The 18,425-nt window shown below is 34.1% G+C and overlaps 3 protein-coding genes across 5 annotated transcripts in view; 2 read left to right on the forward strand and 1 right to left on the reverse strand.

Annotated features, from left to right (window-relative positions):
* Positions 1-18,425, forward strand: part of LOC125670354 (solute carrier family 17 member 9-like) — a 960,148-nt gene that overhangs the window by 871,363 nt on the left and 70,360 nt on the right. The window lies entirely within an intron of this gene.
* LOC125670151 (toll-like receptor Tollo) lies at positions 4,255-18,424 on the reverse strand. 2 transcript variants are annotated; one of them, XM_048905143.2, is made up of 12 exons: positions 18,280-18,424; positions 14,276-14,457; positions 13,574-13,729; positions 11,912-12,101; positions 9,945-10,013; positions 9,496-9,627; positions 8,967-9,077; positions 8,746-8,888; positions 8,166-8,231; positions 7,984-8,077; positions 7,769-7,834; positions 4,255-4,725 (listed from the first exon to the last, which is right to left on the reverse strand). In XM_048905143.2, the coding sequence occupies exons 2-12, from the start codon at positions 14,437-14,439 to the stop codon at positions 4,681-4,683; spliced, it is 1,236 nt and encodes a 411-aa protein (XP_048761100.1). In that variant the 5' UTR covers positions 14,440-14,457; positions 18,280-18,424; the 3' UTR covers positions 4,255-4,680. The 2 variants fall into 2 exon arrangements, with proteins under 2 accessions (XP_048761100.1, XP_048761101.1); XM_048905144.2 differs by having other exon boundaries at positions 18,343-18,391.
* LOC125670150 (glucokinase regulatory protein-like) overlaps positions 7,619-18,425 on the forward strand; it is a 29,722-nt gene continuing 18,915 nt past the window's right edge. Inside the window, exon 1 of the mRNA XM_048905141.2 lies at positions 7,619-7,857. The gene's annotated coding sequence lies outside the window, so the exon portion shown is untranslated. The remainder of the gene's footprint in view (positions 7,858-18,425) is intronic.

The raw sequence follows: 18,425 nt of genomic DNA on the forward strand, positions 1-18,425 counted from the left end.
TCAATTGTTGATATCATCAATTCATTTGAACATGTGAAGAGAGCAACTATTCAATGATTGTGCGAATCAATTCAGAAGAATAATTACTGTTATTAAGAATTTAATGTGCGCAATAATTCAAAATTGAAGATATCATTAATCATTTAAGGAGATCTTTAATTGAATTGTTGAGTGCATCAAATGAATTGATGATGTCTTAAAATAATTAAAGATATTTTTGAATTATTTTAGTTAATGTTGATTTGGCGCTCCATATATGTTATACTGGCAATAGTTAAACACAGTAGAAGCACACTACTTAATGTACCACGTCAGGTACTTCGATTTTGAATTTGAGTTCAGGATCATGCATGTGTTTTCCATTTATTCATTTTCAATATTTTGACCTTGACTTTGAGGTCATAGTAATATATTTCCGTCTCTATTTCACTCTCATTTTTATACGCCCGTCAAAGATGGGACGAATTATGGTACGACGTCGTCTGTCTGACCTTGTAGGCAAAATACGAAATGAACTGTAAGCTCCAGGATCTTACAGCTTAGTACAGTTGATCACCATGATGAGAGAAAGATGCCTATTGTTTTTCAATGTCAGAAGTCAAAGGTCAAGGTCTTGGTATCAATTAATAGGAAAACCTTGTAAACTGCAGAATACAGACCGAACTATTGGGGCTAGGACTGTCAAACTTGGTACACATACTTCTCATGACAAGTGGAGGGCGCCTTTTGTTATTCAAGGTCAGAGGTCAAGGTCGTAGTATCACTTAGTAGGAACATTTTGTAGGCAGGACACAGACTGAATCCTTGGGGCTAGGACCGTCAAACTTAGTACACCTACACATTGTGCCAAGCGGAGGATGTATATTATTTCGCAAGATCAGAGGTCAAGGTTGTACTATCACTCAGTAAAAAAGCCTTGTTTTCGTTACGGATACAGATATTGCTCTGAAATTTAGTTACAAGCTTCCTCTTGGAGGAATATAAGTTCAGTTTGCATTTCAGCTGGATTGGTCACCACAACCTACTGTAGGTGTAAAAGTAGGTCAAATAATTTTCCAGATTTTTTTGGTTATACAGGTATTGCCCTGAAATTTTGTCACAACCTCCCTTCCAGGGAAATACATTATCAGTTCGGATTTCAACTTGAAAGGTGCACCTCGACCTACTTTAGGGCTAAAAGTAGGTCCAATAGTTTTCTGGACTTTTTCTCATCATGGATACAGATATTGCACTGAAGGTCTAACGGGCGTATGTTGTACGGTTTGTGGTAGTCTTGTTCGGTAATTTTAAGGCATTGATTTTAACATATCTTGGGTGGATTATCACTGATTTAAAACAAAATAATCAGTATCATTTGCTAAGCACTGAATATTATGATCTTTATCACAAAATGAATTATAAACAGTCACATTAGGACTAAAACTAAATTGGTTATTCCCAGAGATGGTGGAAATGATAGAACTTACCAAAATATGGGTATCACTTTCAAATTCATGTCACTTTCAAATTCATATCACTTTTAAATTCATGCAGATATGAAATAACAGTCCTTGTGTGGGCATAAAAAACAGGACTCTACACAACTTTATAACCAGGGGGTCGTGAGTTTGAGCCCTGCTTGAGCCAAGCGCCGCGTCAAACCTAAGATGTGTAGGTAGCTTTTCCTTCGCCAAGTGTCTGGCATTGGAAGCGAAGTCATTGGTCCTTTGGATATGACCTTCAAAACGGAGGTCCCGTGTCACGGCGCATTTGCTACTAAACTTTCTGAAACAAAATACCTTAGAAAAATTATTTTTAGCACACCTGAGGTGAAAGTGAACTTTTCTGATTGCCTTTCGTTTGGTGTCTATCTGTCCACTGTCCGTTTCTCTGTCCGTAAACTTTTCAATTTTCATCTTCTCTAGAGCAACTGGGCCAAATTAAATAAAGCTTTATACAAATCATCCTTGAGAAAAGAACTTCAATTTTTTTTAATGAAGGGCCATGCCCCATTCATAGAGGAGATAATCAGGAAAAGGCAAAATTATGTTGGGGTCATCTGAATATCTTCTCAAGAACCAATGGGCTAGAAAAGTTGAAATTTACATGAAAGCTTCCTGACATAGTGTAGATTCAAGTTTGATCAAATCGTGGTCCCCAGTGGTAGCATGGGGCCACAATAAGGGATCAAAGTTTAACATTGGAATATATAAGGGAAAAAATCTGAATAGTTTCAAATCTTCTTTTCAATAGTAGCAGGGCTACCATTACTCATATTGATATGCACGCATCCCCAGGTAGTGCACATTAAAGTTTGTTCAAATCATGATTCCCGCGAGTAGGTTGGGGTCACAATAGGAAATCAAAGTTTTAGATAAGAATATACAGGGTAGCGTCTTTAAAAAAAATCTCAGTAACAGCAGAGTCATGATTAGTCATACAAGCATCCAGAGATAGTGGAGATTCATGTTTGTTCAAATCATGACGTCACCTCCCACCCAGCGAGGGGATAGGGTGCGGTCACAAGAGGGGATAAAAGTTCACAAGAGGGGATAAAAGTTATATCCGGGAATATATAGGGAAACATTTTAAAAATGTTTCTTCTCAAGAACAACATGGCCAAGCATCTTCAGGGATTGCAATTCAAGATTGTTCAAATCAGGAGCCCCGGGGGTAGAGTGGGGCCACAATAGGGGATCAAAGTTTTATATGGGAATATACAGGATATTGATTAAAACAAAGTTCCTTTTAATAGTAGCAGGGTCACACCAAATCATATCAAAATGCAAATATTCCAAAGTTGTGCAGATTGGAGTTTTTTATGCCCACATGACTAAAACCAGGAGCATATATTGTTTTTGCCCAGTCTGTCTGTCTGAAACTTTAACCATCCCATAAATTTTGAATAGTGTGATAGGACTCTCATATTTCATATGTGTATTTTTGTGGCGTGGCCACACATTTCTATTGATATTAAAGTATTTAACCTTATGATCTTAACCTTGATGAATGACCCACTTTTAAGACAACCTAAGTAATCTTGACCTTAGAGTTTGACCCAAATTTCAAGACCATAACCAAACAATTAACCTTGCCCATAACTTTTGAACTGTGAGCGATATGGCTCTCATATTTGCATTTCTTTTGACAAGACCTCTTTCTAACAAAAGTTTTATACCTTTGCGATCTTAACCTTGGAGTTTGACCTACTTTTAAGAAAACCAAACTTAGACAATATCTCTTGAACTATTTAAGGTAGGGATTTCATATTTTGTCTGTAAATTTCTTATGGCAAGAAATTTCATTTGATATCATCATACTTGATGTTGTGACCTTGAAGTTTGGCACAAATTTCAAAACTTTTTAAACTAAACTTTAAGCTTACTCACAACTTTTGAGTGGCGATATATCGTTCATATTTCATATATGCATTGCTTGTGACAAGATTTTTCTTTTGGTATCAAAGTTTTTTACCCTGTAACATAGACCTTCGATTTTGACCTACTAATAAGAAAAGTTAACCTAGACAGTATCTCCTGAACTGTTTAAGGTAGGGTTTTCATATTTCATATATAGAATACTTATGGCAAGACCTTACATTTTATACCATGTGTTATGACCTTGTGACCTTGTATTATTGTTATGTTTTGACCCGTTGGGACTAGGTTGGGGCCACAATACGGGGTCCAAATTTTTCCTGGGAATAAAGATTGAAAAAAATCTTTTAAAAATATCAACAGCTGAATAACAGCAAGGCTAAGGTGACTCTGGTGAGCGATGTGGCCCATTGGCCTCTTGTGATTTTTTACCTGCAGAATATTTCAATTATTGCCTACAAAATCATGCTTGACATACCCTTTACAAATAATTTTTTTTCTCTGAAGCATCTAGAATGGCATTTTCTCTCATAATCAAATTAAATTAACCATGTCCTTGGTGTATTTCCTTCTTTCTGATAAAATAAATATTTTGATGTTGTTTATAGGGCATACTGACAAATATTCTGAGGTGAAAATTGCAGGTCTAGAAGAAATTACCATGTCTTACATGTGATGTCAGCTTTTGAAAATTAGTGATAAATGCAAGAATGTGGGGGGGGGGGGGGAATATCCACTAAACTTGTCATTGTGAAATTATGACATGATATCAGATGTTAGGTGGTGAGCAACAGTTCTCCAGTCAGCTCATCAAATCGTGCAAAAACACAAGGCAATCCCAGAATTCACATTCAGATTGAAAAGTCATATGTACATGTACCACTTGTAAATTTTGGCCCAAAGTTTGATACAATTTATTACCAAGAACAACAAATCTCAACTGTAACTAATGTATTGTAACACGGTCCTCTTGATTATTACATTTCCTTGATGATTACAAATTCTCGATTATCATATTTCCACATTTCAAATTTTCACCATTGCATGAATGTAATTCTTTATATATTCATGTATATCACAGAAAGCAAGTGCCACAAATCCTGCGCAAGAATCACACAGCACTAAGATGTCTACACTGTAACGTATGTTACATCCATAATCAATGTATCTTACAGTTACACTCCAGTCCAAAGAATCGGTGATGGTCAATGTGATATTATAGTGAAGATTCTGAAGTTCTAGTGAACACGTGATCACTTTGGTTTGTGGTGTATTTGACTGTGGTTCTGTGTGAAACAATCGACACTAGTGCAAACAATCTAGGTCATGTGCCACCTCGTGAAAGTTCTTTTGAAGCAAACTGTAGTAGCTGAAAATTAAAAGATTAACAGTTAGTTTTTTTGGTTACATATAGTGAAATCGTAGTTTGTGATTCTCACACAGTGTATCATTATGAATCATTTTTTGAATAATATTTTCCCCTACATTTATAATATTTACATTCACTGAATCTTACATTTCTTTTAAAATTGACAATATTTGCTTTCATCTGCAAAAATGAATGCATGTTTGTTGCAAACTAGTTTGATCCGTTTTTTTAGTACCACTTGTCTGTGTAATCATTATCAAATATGGAGCATCATCAACGTCAAAGGGTGCACTGGCTGTTCTCTTTAACATGACAAATGGGTCAACCATATGATATTTTAGTACTTCAATCTAGTTTATATTCTAAAACAATGTATAAAAATATAAATATAAACAATAAAATGTCTTTCTTTGTTGTTTCATCGGGTGATGAAAGTAGCAATCATTGCAGGAAAAAAATAAAATAAGCGGGTTATCAATTTGGTATCAGGACAACTCGCCCCCAAGACAACTCGCCCTCAAGACAACTCGCCCCAAAGACAACTCGCCCTCAAGACAACTCGCCCCCTCTTCGGAACAACTCGCACTCTCTCTTGAGATATCTCGCTCCTTCGAATATCATACATATAATACATGTTTACAATTGTTATTTTTGGTCTAAATCCAAGAGGTGTTTAGTAAAAATTAATGAATTTCTTATAGATAGCATATACATCACAGACAATAAGACGTGTTCACATAAACACCGAACTTCGTGTCTTTTTATGCAAGACGAAAGATTTTAGTGAAAATCCAGTGTTTGGGTTCAGTAAATTCATCATCACTTTTATGTACATGTAAAATATATAATTTCAGCGGAAACAAGTTAGCGTTTGGTATAGGGAGAGTATTAGCTTGGTCTACAGCCGACGTAGTATAATTATCAATAATCTGCGTCTGTTGTTAAATCTAATTGTTTGATTTCCCCCAAGCTGTTATAAATTTACTTCAAACGTTATGAGGTACTCATCATCAGGGTTCTTTTATACACTTTGAAATCGCTGCATAAAAAGAATCACCCCGAGTAAAAAGAATCACTTCCATCAGTAAAGCAAAGCCGTTATACAATTTCTAAAATGGGAATTTTATTATTTTTCAACGGGAATTAGTTGAGAAACGCATTAAAAGATAATTACATGTATCAGAATATTCATGCTTCACCTTTACACTTATGTACATTGTATACTATATCGATAAAAAAAAAAACCAACAACAAAAAACCCCACACACCCCCAAACCCCAAAATTTTCTCAGTATTGGAGACATTTAATCAATTACCTGAAGATCAGTAAATATAATTTTCCTTGCCAATTGATTTATGAAAAATATAACTTTTTCTGAAATGCAATAATAAAATCTGTGTATAATTCTATTAGAATTTACCATTCGTGTTAAAGTATGTAATAAAAAGACGTATCTTTATAGGGTTAAAAGTGTAAATAACACACACACACACAACATAAAAATAAAATGTGATAATATATTTATATATAATATTGGGGGTGAGTTGTCTCAAGAGAAGGGGGCGACTTGTCCTAAGAGAGGGCGAGTTGTCCTAAGAGGGGGCGACTTGTCTTGAGGGCGAGTTGTCTTGGGGGCGAGTTGTCCAGCATTCATCAATTTTCTGCAATGCTAGCTACATGTACCTTCATCACCAAATGAAACAACAAAGAAAGCATCTTATTGTTTAAATGAAAACCTCAAAGCTACACAGAGACTTTAGAAATGATGCCAGTCCCTGAGTATGGAAGTTATAGGAAAGTTTTGCAAAGTACATCTTTTGATTATCTACAAATGACAAATTACGTAAATCAGAGAGAAAAAATTACGTCTGTCTGCTCAGCAATAAGCCAGATGGCATTGAATTTGATCTTTTTGCACTTAACATTTGGCTGTTTCAAATATACAATCCACCTAATTACAATTTTTTTAATAATATCTCTTTAATGATAAAATGTTAATAAAGTTTAAACATAAAATTTCAGTCCTGCGCAATAAAAATTTTCAAAGACATAAATTTTCTTTAAAACTCATGAAATTTACATCATTATATCCTAAAATCTTAAATCAAAAGAGAAATTATTGGGGTCCACGTTGAACTTATCACAATCGAGAGCTATACAAATGCAATTCATTATGAAATTTTATTTGAAAATTATCTAGAATTTCCAAAAATATTTGTTTATTATTTCTAAACCCTTCTTCGAAGTTGAAAACTTTTTCTATCAAATGATTCTAAATCCCAAGAATCCCTGGTTTCCATCTAAGAAGTTAATATTTTTTTTCTGTGATAATAAAGAAATCCCAAATAGAAAGTACTATGAAAGAAAAAATGTATTGCAGTTTTCAATCCTTTCTATCTATAAAAAAACTATCCATTGCATAATATAGCCCCTTGTAAACATTATATATAGTGCAATAAAGTTTTACATAAATAATACATTAAGGAGTAAAAAATTCAACTGAAAAATTCTTATAAGCAATGTGAAATTTGTAAAACCTGCACAAGTTGTTGCACAGACTTCAGAAGTGTACATCTTTTAAAATAGATGTATGTAATAAAAACCAAATCATAACAAAGCATGATACTGATATAAGTTATACTGGTTGCTTGACTTAGCTCCTTCTTTCCTCCTGGAGAATAGGGCCTCTAACACACATTTATACTGAATAAGTATATATGTGTATACTGAAATACTACATGTTTGTGAAAACAAATATACTGAATAAGTTTTCCCCATAAAGTTCACAAACATGTAGTATTTCAGTATACACATATATACTAGTATGTATCTATTACTTCCTTGCAATGTAGATAAAAGATAATAACTTCCTAAGCACAAAGTCCAAAGTTTTAACATTTCAAATTGCAATGCATATGATTATCAAACTTTTCTCTCAACAGAACTGATTGATTCCTGCTTTATGCATGTGTGTATTTGTTATACAAACAGTAAGAGAGAAAGCTTCAAAAACGTGAAACACTGACATCAAAATACACTTACCCTGTCTGTGTCTTTGATGCTTGAGTAGTCCGTCTTTGGATATTCCTGGGGGCGTGATTTCCTCCCCTGGATCAGACACCAATATAACAGTGAGTATTTGATAATGCATGTTTGAATATTACACCATATCACCAACATTCATAACAAGAACTACCAGAATGTGGCTGATGAAGATTTTGAAGTGCAAAAATAAATTATAGACACTGTCTTCTCACCTGCCAAACCTTGGGGTGAGGGGTGCCAATACTATCTCTTATATGGTCCCTGTGCACCCCTGTCGACTCGGTAGCTGATAAATTGTCCAAATACCTAAACAGACACAATTTTAAAAAATTTTTATTTCATAAAATGGGTATCCCACTCCGATTACATATATTTCTGAAACTGAGTGACTTACCTCAAACAAGCATCCAGGTCAGTTTTTAACTTCTCCTCATAGTCAATATATTCATTCTGTAGACTCCTAGAAAAGATCATCAAAGATTTTAATTCTACCTTAATATCTAGACCAAAGTTTTGCATCAAGCTTACTTTTTGGGAGGGGGGGGGGGGGGCACCTTCTGCCATGAAACAAAATTAAGACTATCATATGTAGTCACAAACCACCAAAAATGGACTGATTTCCATAGCTACATTTAACTCAGAAACACCTGTTTTGATTATATACATGTACCTTTATGGAAGGATGGATTGATCGGAGGAAATTTCCTACTCATTGAAAATCTTCTTTATTTTCATTCACCTTTTCCAACAAGAGCGCATTTCTCACGTAAAATTTCTACTGTAACTTTTTTTTCATGACAAAAAGGCTTTGTGTTAAATTTAAGGCTGAAGTTGAAAAGGTGGATTATTAACAGTATGCATGATACACGTATGAATAAAAAGTGAGAACATAGCCTTTATACAAGTTTTTTCTATGATTGATTGGCCAGATTTTGTACATTCTTTGACAGTTAAATCATAAGAGAAAACTTTACACAATTCTCCTTTGCAGGAAGTTAATGTTTTCTTCCATTTTAGCCCTGGACTCCTTCATACGTTCTTCAAAGGCTTGTTTGGCTGCGTCTTTCAATGCGTTGATGTTTTGTATATGCCGACTGGCACCAGGGTCATGTTCAACCTACAGTGCACAAAGATGCACATACATTACATATTTAAAACAATTGTCATTTTTACCTTGTCCTGTTTTTATACTTACACTGACAGTGGGTTTTGGTAGTGGCCGCACAGATATGTTGTCCAATGTTTTTATGTTAGTTTCCCTCAGGATTTCAGTCTGGTACAGTCTGTCTCTATCGATTGGGTTTCCCTAAAACAGTTTCAGTGACTGTTATTTTCAGCATTTAGACACAAAACCAAATTTTCTTTTCAAGCATTAATTTCAGATTAGGTAAATCTATGAAATTTTTTGGTGTTTTCCTTGCAACTGGAAAGTCCCGAGTTTGTTTCTCAATGCTGATGCCACATCAAACCTTAAGATATTTAACATAGGTCAATATGACAGTTCCTTCACTAAACGCCAACCATACGAAGAGAAAGTCACGGGTCTTTTGGATATGACCTCAAAACTGGAGGTCCTGTGTCACAGTAGGTATTGACATAATAAAGAACCCTCACTTGAGTACCATGCATTATAAGGTAGAAATCTGTGGTACTTCACCTACAGTTGGTGATGTCTCTATTTGAGACAGATGTGTGATGTAAGAGAGTAGTGACTGTCAACTTACATGTAATGACAGGACGTCCAGCTTTTTAAGCTGACCAAATACTCCTACAGCATTATGAAGCGTGTGGATTCTATTACCAGACAAATTCAAGATTTGTAGATGGAAACAACTCGTCAGGGGTATCACCTCAGTCTGCAGAAGATTTCATGACAAGACTCCATTACAAACATTGAAAATCAAAGATACGTGAAAATACACATAATATAAAATTCAACATCCCCAGACCCTATACAGTAAAACAAGGATACAGCAAACACGCTTATAATGAATTCACTCTTAGAGTGAAGTGATTTTCATTCCCTGTAGTTTTAAAATATATTACGAACTCATTCGATATAATGAATTACATTCATAATGAATAAAATTTGTATGTTACCAGCACTTCACTATAATCGTGTTTTACTGTATTTATATATCTGAAATGATTTAATTTTGACAGATGTACCTACCACTTCGTTTCTTTGAGCATACAATTCTCTTAATTGTGGTAGGGCTTGAACTCCATCTAAGGACTTAATCTACAACAATATTTAAAACATTTTATTACTAATGTCCACTGTCCTGTTTCTAATGTTTAAAGGAGTATTCTTTTTTTAGACCCCTCTTGCTGAACACCTTTTAAGTTTAATCAACTCTTTGACATATGTGATTTGAAGTGATGTTTGTCAAGTATAATTATCATGTTTGTTTAAATTGAAACTGTGTATTGGTGTTATATATTGCAGCTGATTAACAATGTACTATTGTTGTGCATTCAGAATATTTAGCCAAGTTGCACAATGTGCAAACAGCTTATAGAATGGAGAATGGCAGGTGGGCAGGCAGACGGGCATCCCTGTAATAGGGTGCCTCCTCTCACATATATGTACCTCTAACTTGACGTTCCTCAAACTTTGTACAGTTGTTATGGACACACTGAAGATGTGCACGTGCCTTTTTGAAAGTGATCAGACATTTTTCGAAAAATGTACATGTAGTTGAAATTAGTCACTTTTTAAGCATGTCTTGAATAGACGGTACCTATTTTTGCTTACAGCATATATTTGACACCCTTCAGACTTGTACAGCTGTTAATTGGAAACATTGAGGATGTGCATGCATGTACGTTTTTGGAAGTGATCAGACATTCTTTGAAAAATTTACATGTACATAATGTAGTTGAACTTTGTCATTTTTTAAGCATTATGGTAACCTACTTTGTGTAACCAACTCCTCTCACAGCTTTTACTTAACATTTTTCAGACATTGTACATTATAGATGTTATAAAAACATTGAAGATATACATGTGCCATTTTAAATGTGCTTCTTTTTTTTGGGGGGGGGGGGGGGGGGGGGAAGGGAAAATTCTACACTTAATATGTCATTTTTCCAGTATGTTTTGTACTGCTGTCTCTATGATAGATAACATATTTTAAAGCAGCCCGGCCATTTCTGTTCTTGAATCGATTTAGGGTCTGTCAGTCCAGTGTGCCAGTGTTACATGTAGATATCCACTAATGCGCTTCATGAAGTATGATGTTCAACCCTTATGTATTTTTTTAAATGAAATTTATTTCTTACATGATTTAATGTCTGCTTTTCACTCAATTTTTATTTGGGTGTTTTATGAGGTCTGGTTTTCACTCATTCATTATGAGTTTGATATGAATTAAGTCTGGTTTTGCACAACCCTGAGCAACAATGTGCTCATAGTAAATAAAGGCCCTGAGACATCTGACTGTCCTTATTTTCTTATGGAAATTATGAAAATCTTAAGACTCTGCTATGCTATTTGTTTTGCTATTCGTAGACATTAATCTTTTAATATCATGAATTATTGAATTTCACCATTAAGATTTCAGTAAATCATAGGAATAAACAAGGGTCCTCTCGCTATTGCGAGCCGACTCAAGAATTGAAGCTTAATTTGAACTTTTAATTTTTAGCAATTTATAAAGATATAAAAACGGACCTTATAGTAGCTCACTACATCAAGACTAATACATTTTATGACACAAAATCACAAGATGGCGATTCATATACTTTGTTGAATTACTTGTATCGATTGATCTACGTAGCTCAGTGGATAAGGTATCAGGTTACTAACCTGCGGTTCCTGAGTTCAAATCCACGGTGTCTGTTGTGTTATTTATTGATTCAGAAATACATTTTTGAATATTGTGTCTTTTTTCCCCGTCCAAAATTGCATATTTTTTGCCTATTTTCACATATGTACTTATTACATTTCCTCATATCTTTCATGATTAAATTATTCTGTGCTAATTTGATAAACTCTTTCAAGGTGGTTAACTGAAATACTCTTTTGCTAAATGAAAGTGGTGACTAAAATTTTAGTCTTGCAGCACTACTGAATGTGTCTCAGAATTAAGTAGTACCCAGTTCATTTGGTGTTTGTTAGACAATGGCACAATCTACCTTGTTATTGTTCAAGTTCAGAATCTTCAGGTTCATCATGCCTGGCATGTAAGATATGTCTTCCAGTTCATTCATGCTTAAGTTCAGCTCCACCAGTGAACTGCTGCGGACAAGGTTCTCAATTCGAGATATGGAGTTGTGAGATAAGTTCAAAGAATAAAGCTTCTTTAAGACTTCTATTCCTATGAATCTGAAAAAAGGATATATTATTCATGCACACATAATTATGTATGTACTTAATGAAGTATAATTGAAGTAAAAGCGCACTGAATTCTTCATCTTGTCAGCTTGTTAAATTTTAGGACTAATCAAAGGTAAATTTGATGATCTAAAAATCAATTCCATCATCTGAATTCAACATTGAAGATTTTATATTTTTGATGTAGAAACTGAATACTGTGAAGATTATTATTAGTACAATGTATATGTATATTGGAAAACAATTAATGCCTTTCAACAATTTAAATTCTTGATAACATTAACTGTCAAACCAAAACTTGATAGCACTCTACTTGAATTAAAACAATTATTATATTAAAATAAATTGATTCATAACACTCATTAAGATTAAACCCAGTCATAGCAAAGATTATAAGAAAAAGTTATGAGGTTGAAAAACAGATCAAAAACAAAAGAAATCTAACTGATCAAGAATGAAGAAAAATGTCTTAAAACATTAAGTGACGTACATCCATCACTTAACAATAGCAATCGGTTATACTACAAAACGCAGTAGCAGTCAAAGAAAAGATTAACATCCAAATAAATCATTCTTTGGTCAATAAATGGCTCGGCTGACAGTGTTCTTTGACACATTCTCTATTATCATAGCCTTATTAGTATAGTAACTATATCTAGCCTGTTTTGTGCCTAGAAATACCCTTGCAAGGTTGACATTGACCTATGGCCTTCAAAAACAATGGACTTCTTCCTCTCTTCATTAGAAATATGTGTACAAAGTTTGATTATCCTAGACTTGTAACCATACAAATTATATCTTTGACCTTAAAAGATAATAGGCTTCTTCCTCTCATCATTGAAAATATGTACCAAGTTTGATGATCCTTGCATTTTAAGTACGTGTGTAATGTTTTTACAGTTTTTATCTGGTCCACAAGGTGTAGGCAGATGTACTGCGCCTTACTGCAATATTACCTATTTATGTCCCTGTATAAAAGTAAAATAACTTTATGTTGGTGATGAAACATTATACAATTATTGCTGTTTTTGAGGTCAATACGATGATTTAGACACCTGAGGAGTACAATATTCACCGAGCCCGAAGGCTTGGAAATATAAATAATAATTGTTTTATTATATGATTAAATGATTAAAAAATCCTTCAAGATTGTTAATGTGACGACCGGAAAACAAACCTGCTGAAATCTTAGCCGAACCCAGTGAGAAATGCGGAATTTCATTGGACGGCAAAAATAAGTATAATCGATTGCGTCAAATTGGAAGTTCCCGACCTATTTTTGGTCCTATGTGGAAAAAATTATTCCTTATGTTCACCTGGAAGGTCACGTGCAGGTAAACATAATGTAGTATGATTTCTACATTGTTGGATCTCAGCCAATGAGAGAGCTAGGAATTATTCAATCATATAATAAAAGTAATTATACCTTAAGATGCTTGAAACAAATAGGTTTTCACACTTACTTGTTTATTTTGTTGAGTGATGCATTCAATTCCCGTAGATTCTGGAATGGTATGAAACTCTCATGTTCTAGGGATGACAGTTCATTCAATGATATGTCCATCTTGAGAATTCTAGAGGGTGTGTCAATCACGGAAGACAACCTCGAAAGTGGCTCCCTGTAAAATAGAGGGAAAGAAAACATGGGTTAATTTATAACAGAAAATTCAGAATAAATGATTGTGATCAACCCTGAAAGTATACAGTTCATATATACTAGAGGCTAAATGCTTTGAACATGCATGAATTTGATTGTATAATTTACAGATGTGCAAAATGTTCGGATATAAGTTCTTACAACTTATGAGGTTTTCAAGAAGCACAATCAACTGCCACAATACAAAATATAGTATGTTAACATCTATCAAGTTTAAGCAGAGGCACAACAGAGAAAAAATATGTATCAACACCACTTATAGATAGTGCAATATATATCAATATAATAACAGATTGGGTACTATGACAGTTATTTGATTTAGAAGATAAAGGGAACTAGCAAGTTATTTTTCATAGATTTTCTTTTAGTTTGTTGATTTTGCTGTTAGTTTAATAATTATAAGATTTTCATAATCTTTTTTTATTCCTCTGTTGAAGATGTCTTTGCACAACAAAAAATTAGAAAAACCCAGTGACAATATATACATGTAATACTTGTCAGTACAAACCTCTCATCCCCCCAGTGGAAGCTGTACACAAGTTCTCTCAGCTGACACATCTTTAGGTCCAGTTCATAGTTGCTGCCTTTTGTTTCTACTCCCCATTCTACAGGCTGAATCGTGAGAGGATGGATTCTTCTCTCCACAAAATCTTGTGTCAATTGTTTAGCCATAACTATGTCTTGGTGAGCCTATAATACAAATATTGGCCTGGCACATCATTAAAAGTGCAAAACAGTCTGACAGTTTTCATATGGCTGTATTTAGTTGGCACACTCTATGGTTTTTGCAATGCTCTCCTTTATCACGCTTTCTCAGATTGAATTGAAATGCTGTGGAAAACTACAGATCATGGTCAATGTAGTTCAAAATTCAACTTAACTTCTACAAAATTATGTCCCTTTATGTGAAAGTTTAGAGGGTACATGTACTTCTTTTAACTCCTCTGATAGGGTTTAAGCTAGAATTGTATCAATTTGGACAGTATTGCATAAGTATTGAAGATGTGCATCTTAGATGGAATTTGACAAATTATAAATTGCAACTTGCATGATTCTTGGGAAGTTTTTGAAAATATGGAACAAAACATATGTAGACTTGAATTTCATTGATGATTGTTATATTTAAATTTATTATATATATTTCCAATGTTTTTGCCTTTGATATCTTTACAATTTTGTTTCCTCATGAATGCGATGCATTTGTGAACAATGAATGCATGAATCTTGATAAATATATAGTACGTCCATTTTAACAGCTGGGAATTCTGACAGAAAAGAAAGCAAAATAATATAAATACAGTGATCCCCCGCTATATTGCCCCCCCCCCCCCCCCCCCCCCCCCCCCCCGTTATATTGCCACCCCCGCATATCGCCCAAAAAGTTCAAAGTCCTGTTTTCCTCGCTATATAAAACCCTGTTATAACGCCATCCCCCGCATACCACCATCTGCCAACCTATCACCCCCGCTAGTTATCGCCAATCAACGGCAAGAAAATTTCAGTGAGCAGGCTTAACCAATTATCCACCGTTAGTCCTCCAGGTATAAAGTTTGGAGCAGATAATAAAGTTACGTAAACGATAATCTGAGTTCAAATATGCAATATTGTTTTTGAAATCTGAGTATGGCGGACACACCGAAATCTAATTGCACATTGATGTACTAGATAAAATTTGTTTGATTTCTTATGACAGCTGTACACCCCCCCTCCCCCGATATAATGCCACCCCCGTTATAATGCCAAAATTGCATAGGTACAAATGTTGGCGTTATAACGGGGGATCACTGTATAAGTTAATTCCATTTTGAAAATTCATGAGGGTTTGAACTCCAGTGCTTCACCATCTTCACAAGTCAAGGGTTATTGATTCGTTACCTCACACTAACCCTTGACATCAGTCGCTATATAAAAGTTGCATGGTGTCATTAGACCATTACGCAATCCACTATAAAAAAACATCTAAAGAAATCACTGCATCTTGTTATGGTGTACATCGATACAATTGACACGATCTCACACTGCTGTATTGATAAACATGTACAATTGTAATATTTAAACCGCTAATTACGTTTATTAATAGTAGATCAAGTTTGTAAACCCTTTTGCTCAAGACAATATTACTTTTAAACAATTGAAAAAGCCATAACTGTGGTATCAATACATGTGTTTTTATTTGAATCTCTCGCTTCGTGTTGTTATGAATAGAACCGCATTCTCATTGGTTCCCACTCTTTTGTGGAAACAATAAGAACGAGCCCAAGTTTTTGATAGTCACTAATGTCAAGGGTTAGTGTGAGGTAACCAATCAATAACCCTCGACTTGTGAAGATGGTGCTTCACGTCAACATAATTTTCATGAAACACTAAAGCGTTTCATGAAGAATGCGCTCGCTGTCATGAAGCATTGCAGATCATACTCTCAATCATGTATTTTCAAAAATGAACTTCATTTAGTTATATTTACATTTCCAATGTTTTTGCCTTGTCTTTACCAAATGAAATGATAGCCATTTCCTCATGAATGTGAACAATGTGCATATATATACATGTATATGAATCTTGATAAATATAGAATGACTACTTTAACAGCTAGGAATGCATTCCAACAGAAATAAATGCAAAATGTAATACACATGTACAAAGAAAAATTTCATAAAGATATGAACAGCAACACGTTTCATGAAGTATGCTTGCATAAAGCATTGAAGTTCGACATGCCATTGTGTATTTTCAAAAATGAAATTTATTTCTTAAATACATACTTTCAACAACAAAAAAATGTTATGATATTTCATATACAGCTCCTAACTATGAATTATAGTGCAATTTTATTTTAAAGTTTCAAAGTGATAATCAACCCTTTCACTCTGTTGTCATTATGTCATATGAGGTCAAATTAAAACATTCAGTTTTATTGAATGCTTTGTATAATATGAATTTACTCACTTAACTTGAACTTGCTTTATAACATAGATTCTTATTGATGAAGATGAGCATATCATTAGTGGTAGTTAGTCAGTCAAAATATCACAGCCAAGTCTTATCTCACCAAGATTACATTGTTGTCACTCTTGATGAATATTTAGAAAATCTTTGCATTTGAACCGTCTTAGAAATGATACAGCAGACATGCTATCAGAAATATCTTAGGACTTACAATAGGACCTAAAAGATAAAATGTAAGAAATATATCTTAGTTTTGTTTAAAGGGTGTCCTTTACGACTCGATTTGAGATACATCCTCAAGATTTTTTTTATTATGCAAGTGACTCTCGATAACTCAAAATTCAAGGGACCTTGATAAAACTTCGAGAGATCGAGGGTTTGAAAAAAAATCTGAAATTAAAGTTCTGACCATTTTACAGTAACTAGAAATGTTTACCAGTAAGATCATTGGATTGTTTTGACACATTTTCCTTGAAGTTTATCTTTGTCAAGTAATTAATTTGATTTCAAAATAAAGAATTTGCATTAATAAAAAGATTTCAAAGTTTATGTATTTATTTTTTCTTTATCACCGTGTGGTAAGATAGGTGTACAAAACGTATTTCCGATAAAGCTTTACTGTCCCTAGCTAAACAGAGCACATCTTTTGTTGCTTTACACAAAGCAAAAATTCAAACAAATGAGTAAAATTATGTTTTAGAGTAACTTTACACAAAGTACAAACTCACGGAAACTCGAGAAATTTAACAGTCTGTAGATCTTTAAAATATTGTCTCCAAATTATTGTCTCAAATTTACTCTCTCGTTGTCAAGTCAAAGCCGATTATAGATTTCCTTTATAGTTGGATTCTATAAAAAAAAATTAATCATCTCAATACACCAGTGTAGAGTGAAAACTGACCAACTAACCAATTATATACTCGACAAGTGTCCACCTCCACAAATAAGCATGTGTGATGTAACACCTATGTAAACACTTAATTTATTACTACTACCACATTAGTCTCAGGCATTCAACAAAATCCAGGTAAGGTCCAAGCGGAAATAATTATAAGCTTGGGTGATGGTTGGTATACGCTACCCACCACTTCGAGAGATTGAGAGTTAAAAACAATGAAATGTGTTTTACGGGACCCAACTTCACTTCAAGAGATCGAGAACTTTGAGTGATCGAATTAACGTTCAAGAGATCGATTAGTAAATTTGCTTAGTAATAAAAAGAGAAAAATCGGGACAATGATTTCACTTCGAGAGATCGAAGTTCGAGCCATCGAGAGTCGCCTGTATATATTACACCTACGTACTATATATAGAATCTACATATTGATTATTATATTTTTAGTTGGCAATACGGACGTAAATTGGAATCTCGATGAACAGTCATTTGGTTTACATTTAGATATCAAGAATTGTTATAGTTTTGGATACATACGATCTGACATGATAAAAACAAATCCTAAGAAACCTTTGATAACATGCCCACCTACACCCACGGCTGCTGATCTTTCTTTTTTCCCCAACATAAAATTTATAGAAGGGTGACACACTAAAAATATTAAAACTTACTTGTTATGGAACTAGGAAGAAATGGAGTACCGTATAAAACACAATCACATTTTGGTTACACACCTTGTTAAAGTTGTCTTTTCATTAAAAAAAAAGAAAAATCAGAAAAATGTTTACATTAGTTTCCTTGGAGCGGAAGTGCTTGT

The sequence above is a fragment of the Ostrea edulis genome, chromosome 4, assembly GCF_947568905.1.
Source record: "Ostrea edulis chromosome 4, xbOstEdul1.1, whole genome shotgun sequence".
Lineage (NCBI taxonomy): Eukaryota > Metazoa > Mollusca > Bivalvia > Ostreida > Ostreidae > Ostrea > Ostrea edulis.

Coding starts and splice junctions, on each gene's coding strand:
- LOC125670151 (XM_048905143.2), bottom strand. CDS start 14,439: ATGGCTAAACAATTGACACAAGATTTTGTGGAGAGAAGAATCCATCCT. Junction 8,889..8,966: donor TACCAAAACCCACTGTCAGT/GTAAGTATAAAA, acceptor TGTGCACTGTAG/GTTGAACATGACCCTGGTGC. Junction 8,078..8,165: donor GACCTGGATGCTTGTTTGAG/GTAAGTCACTCA, acceptor GTGTCTGTTTAG/GTATTTGGACAATTTATCAG.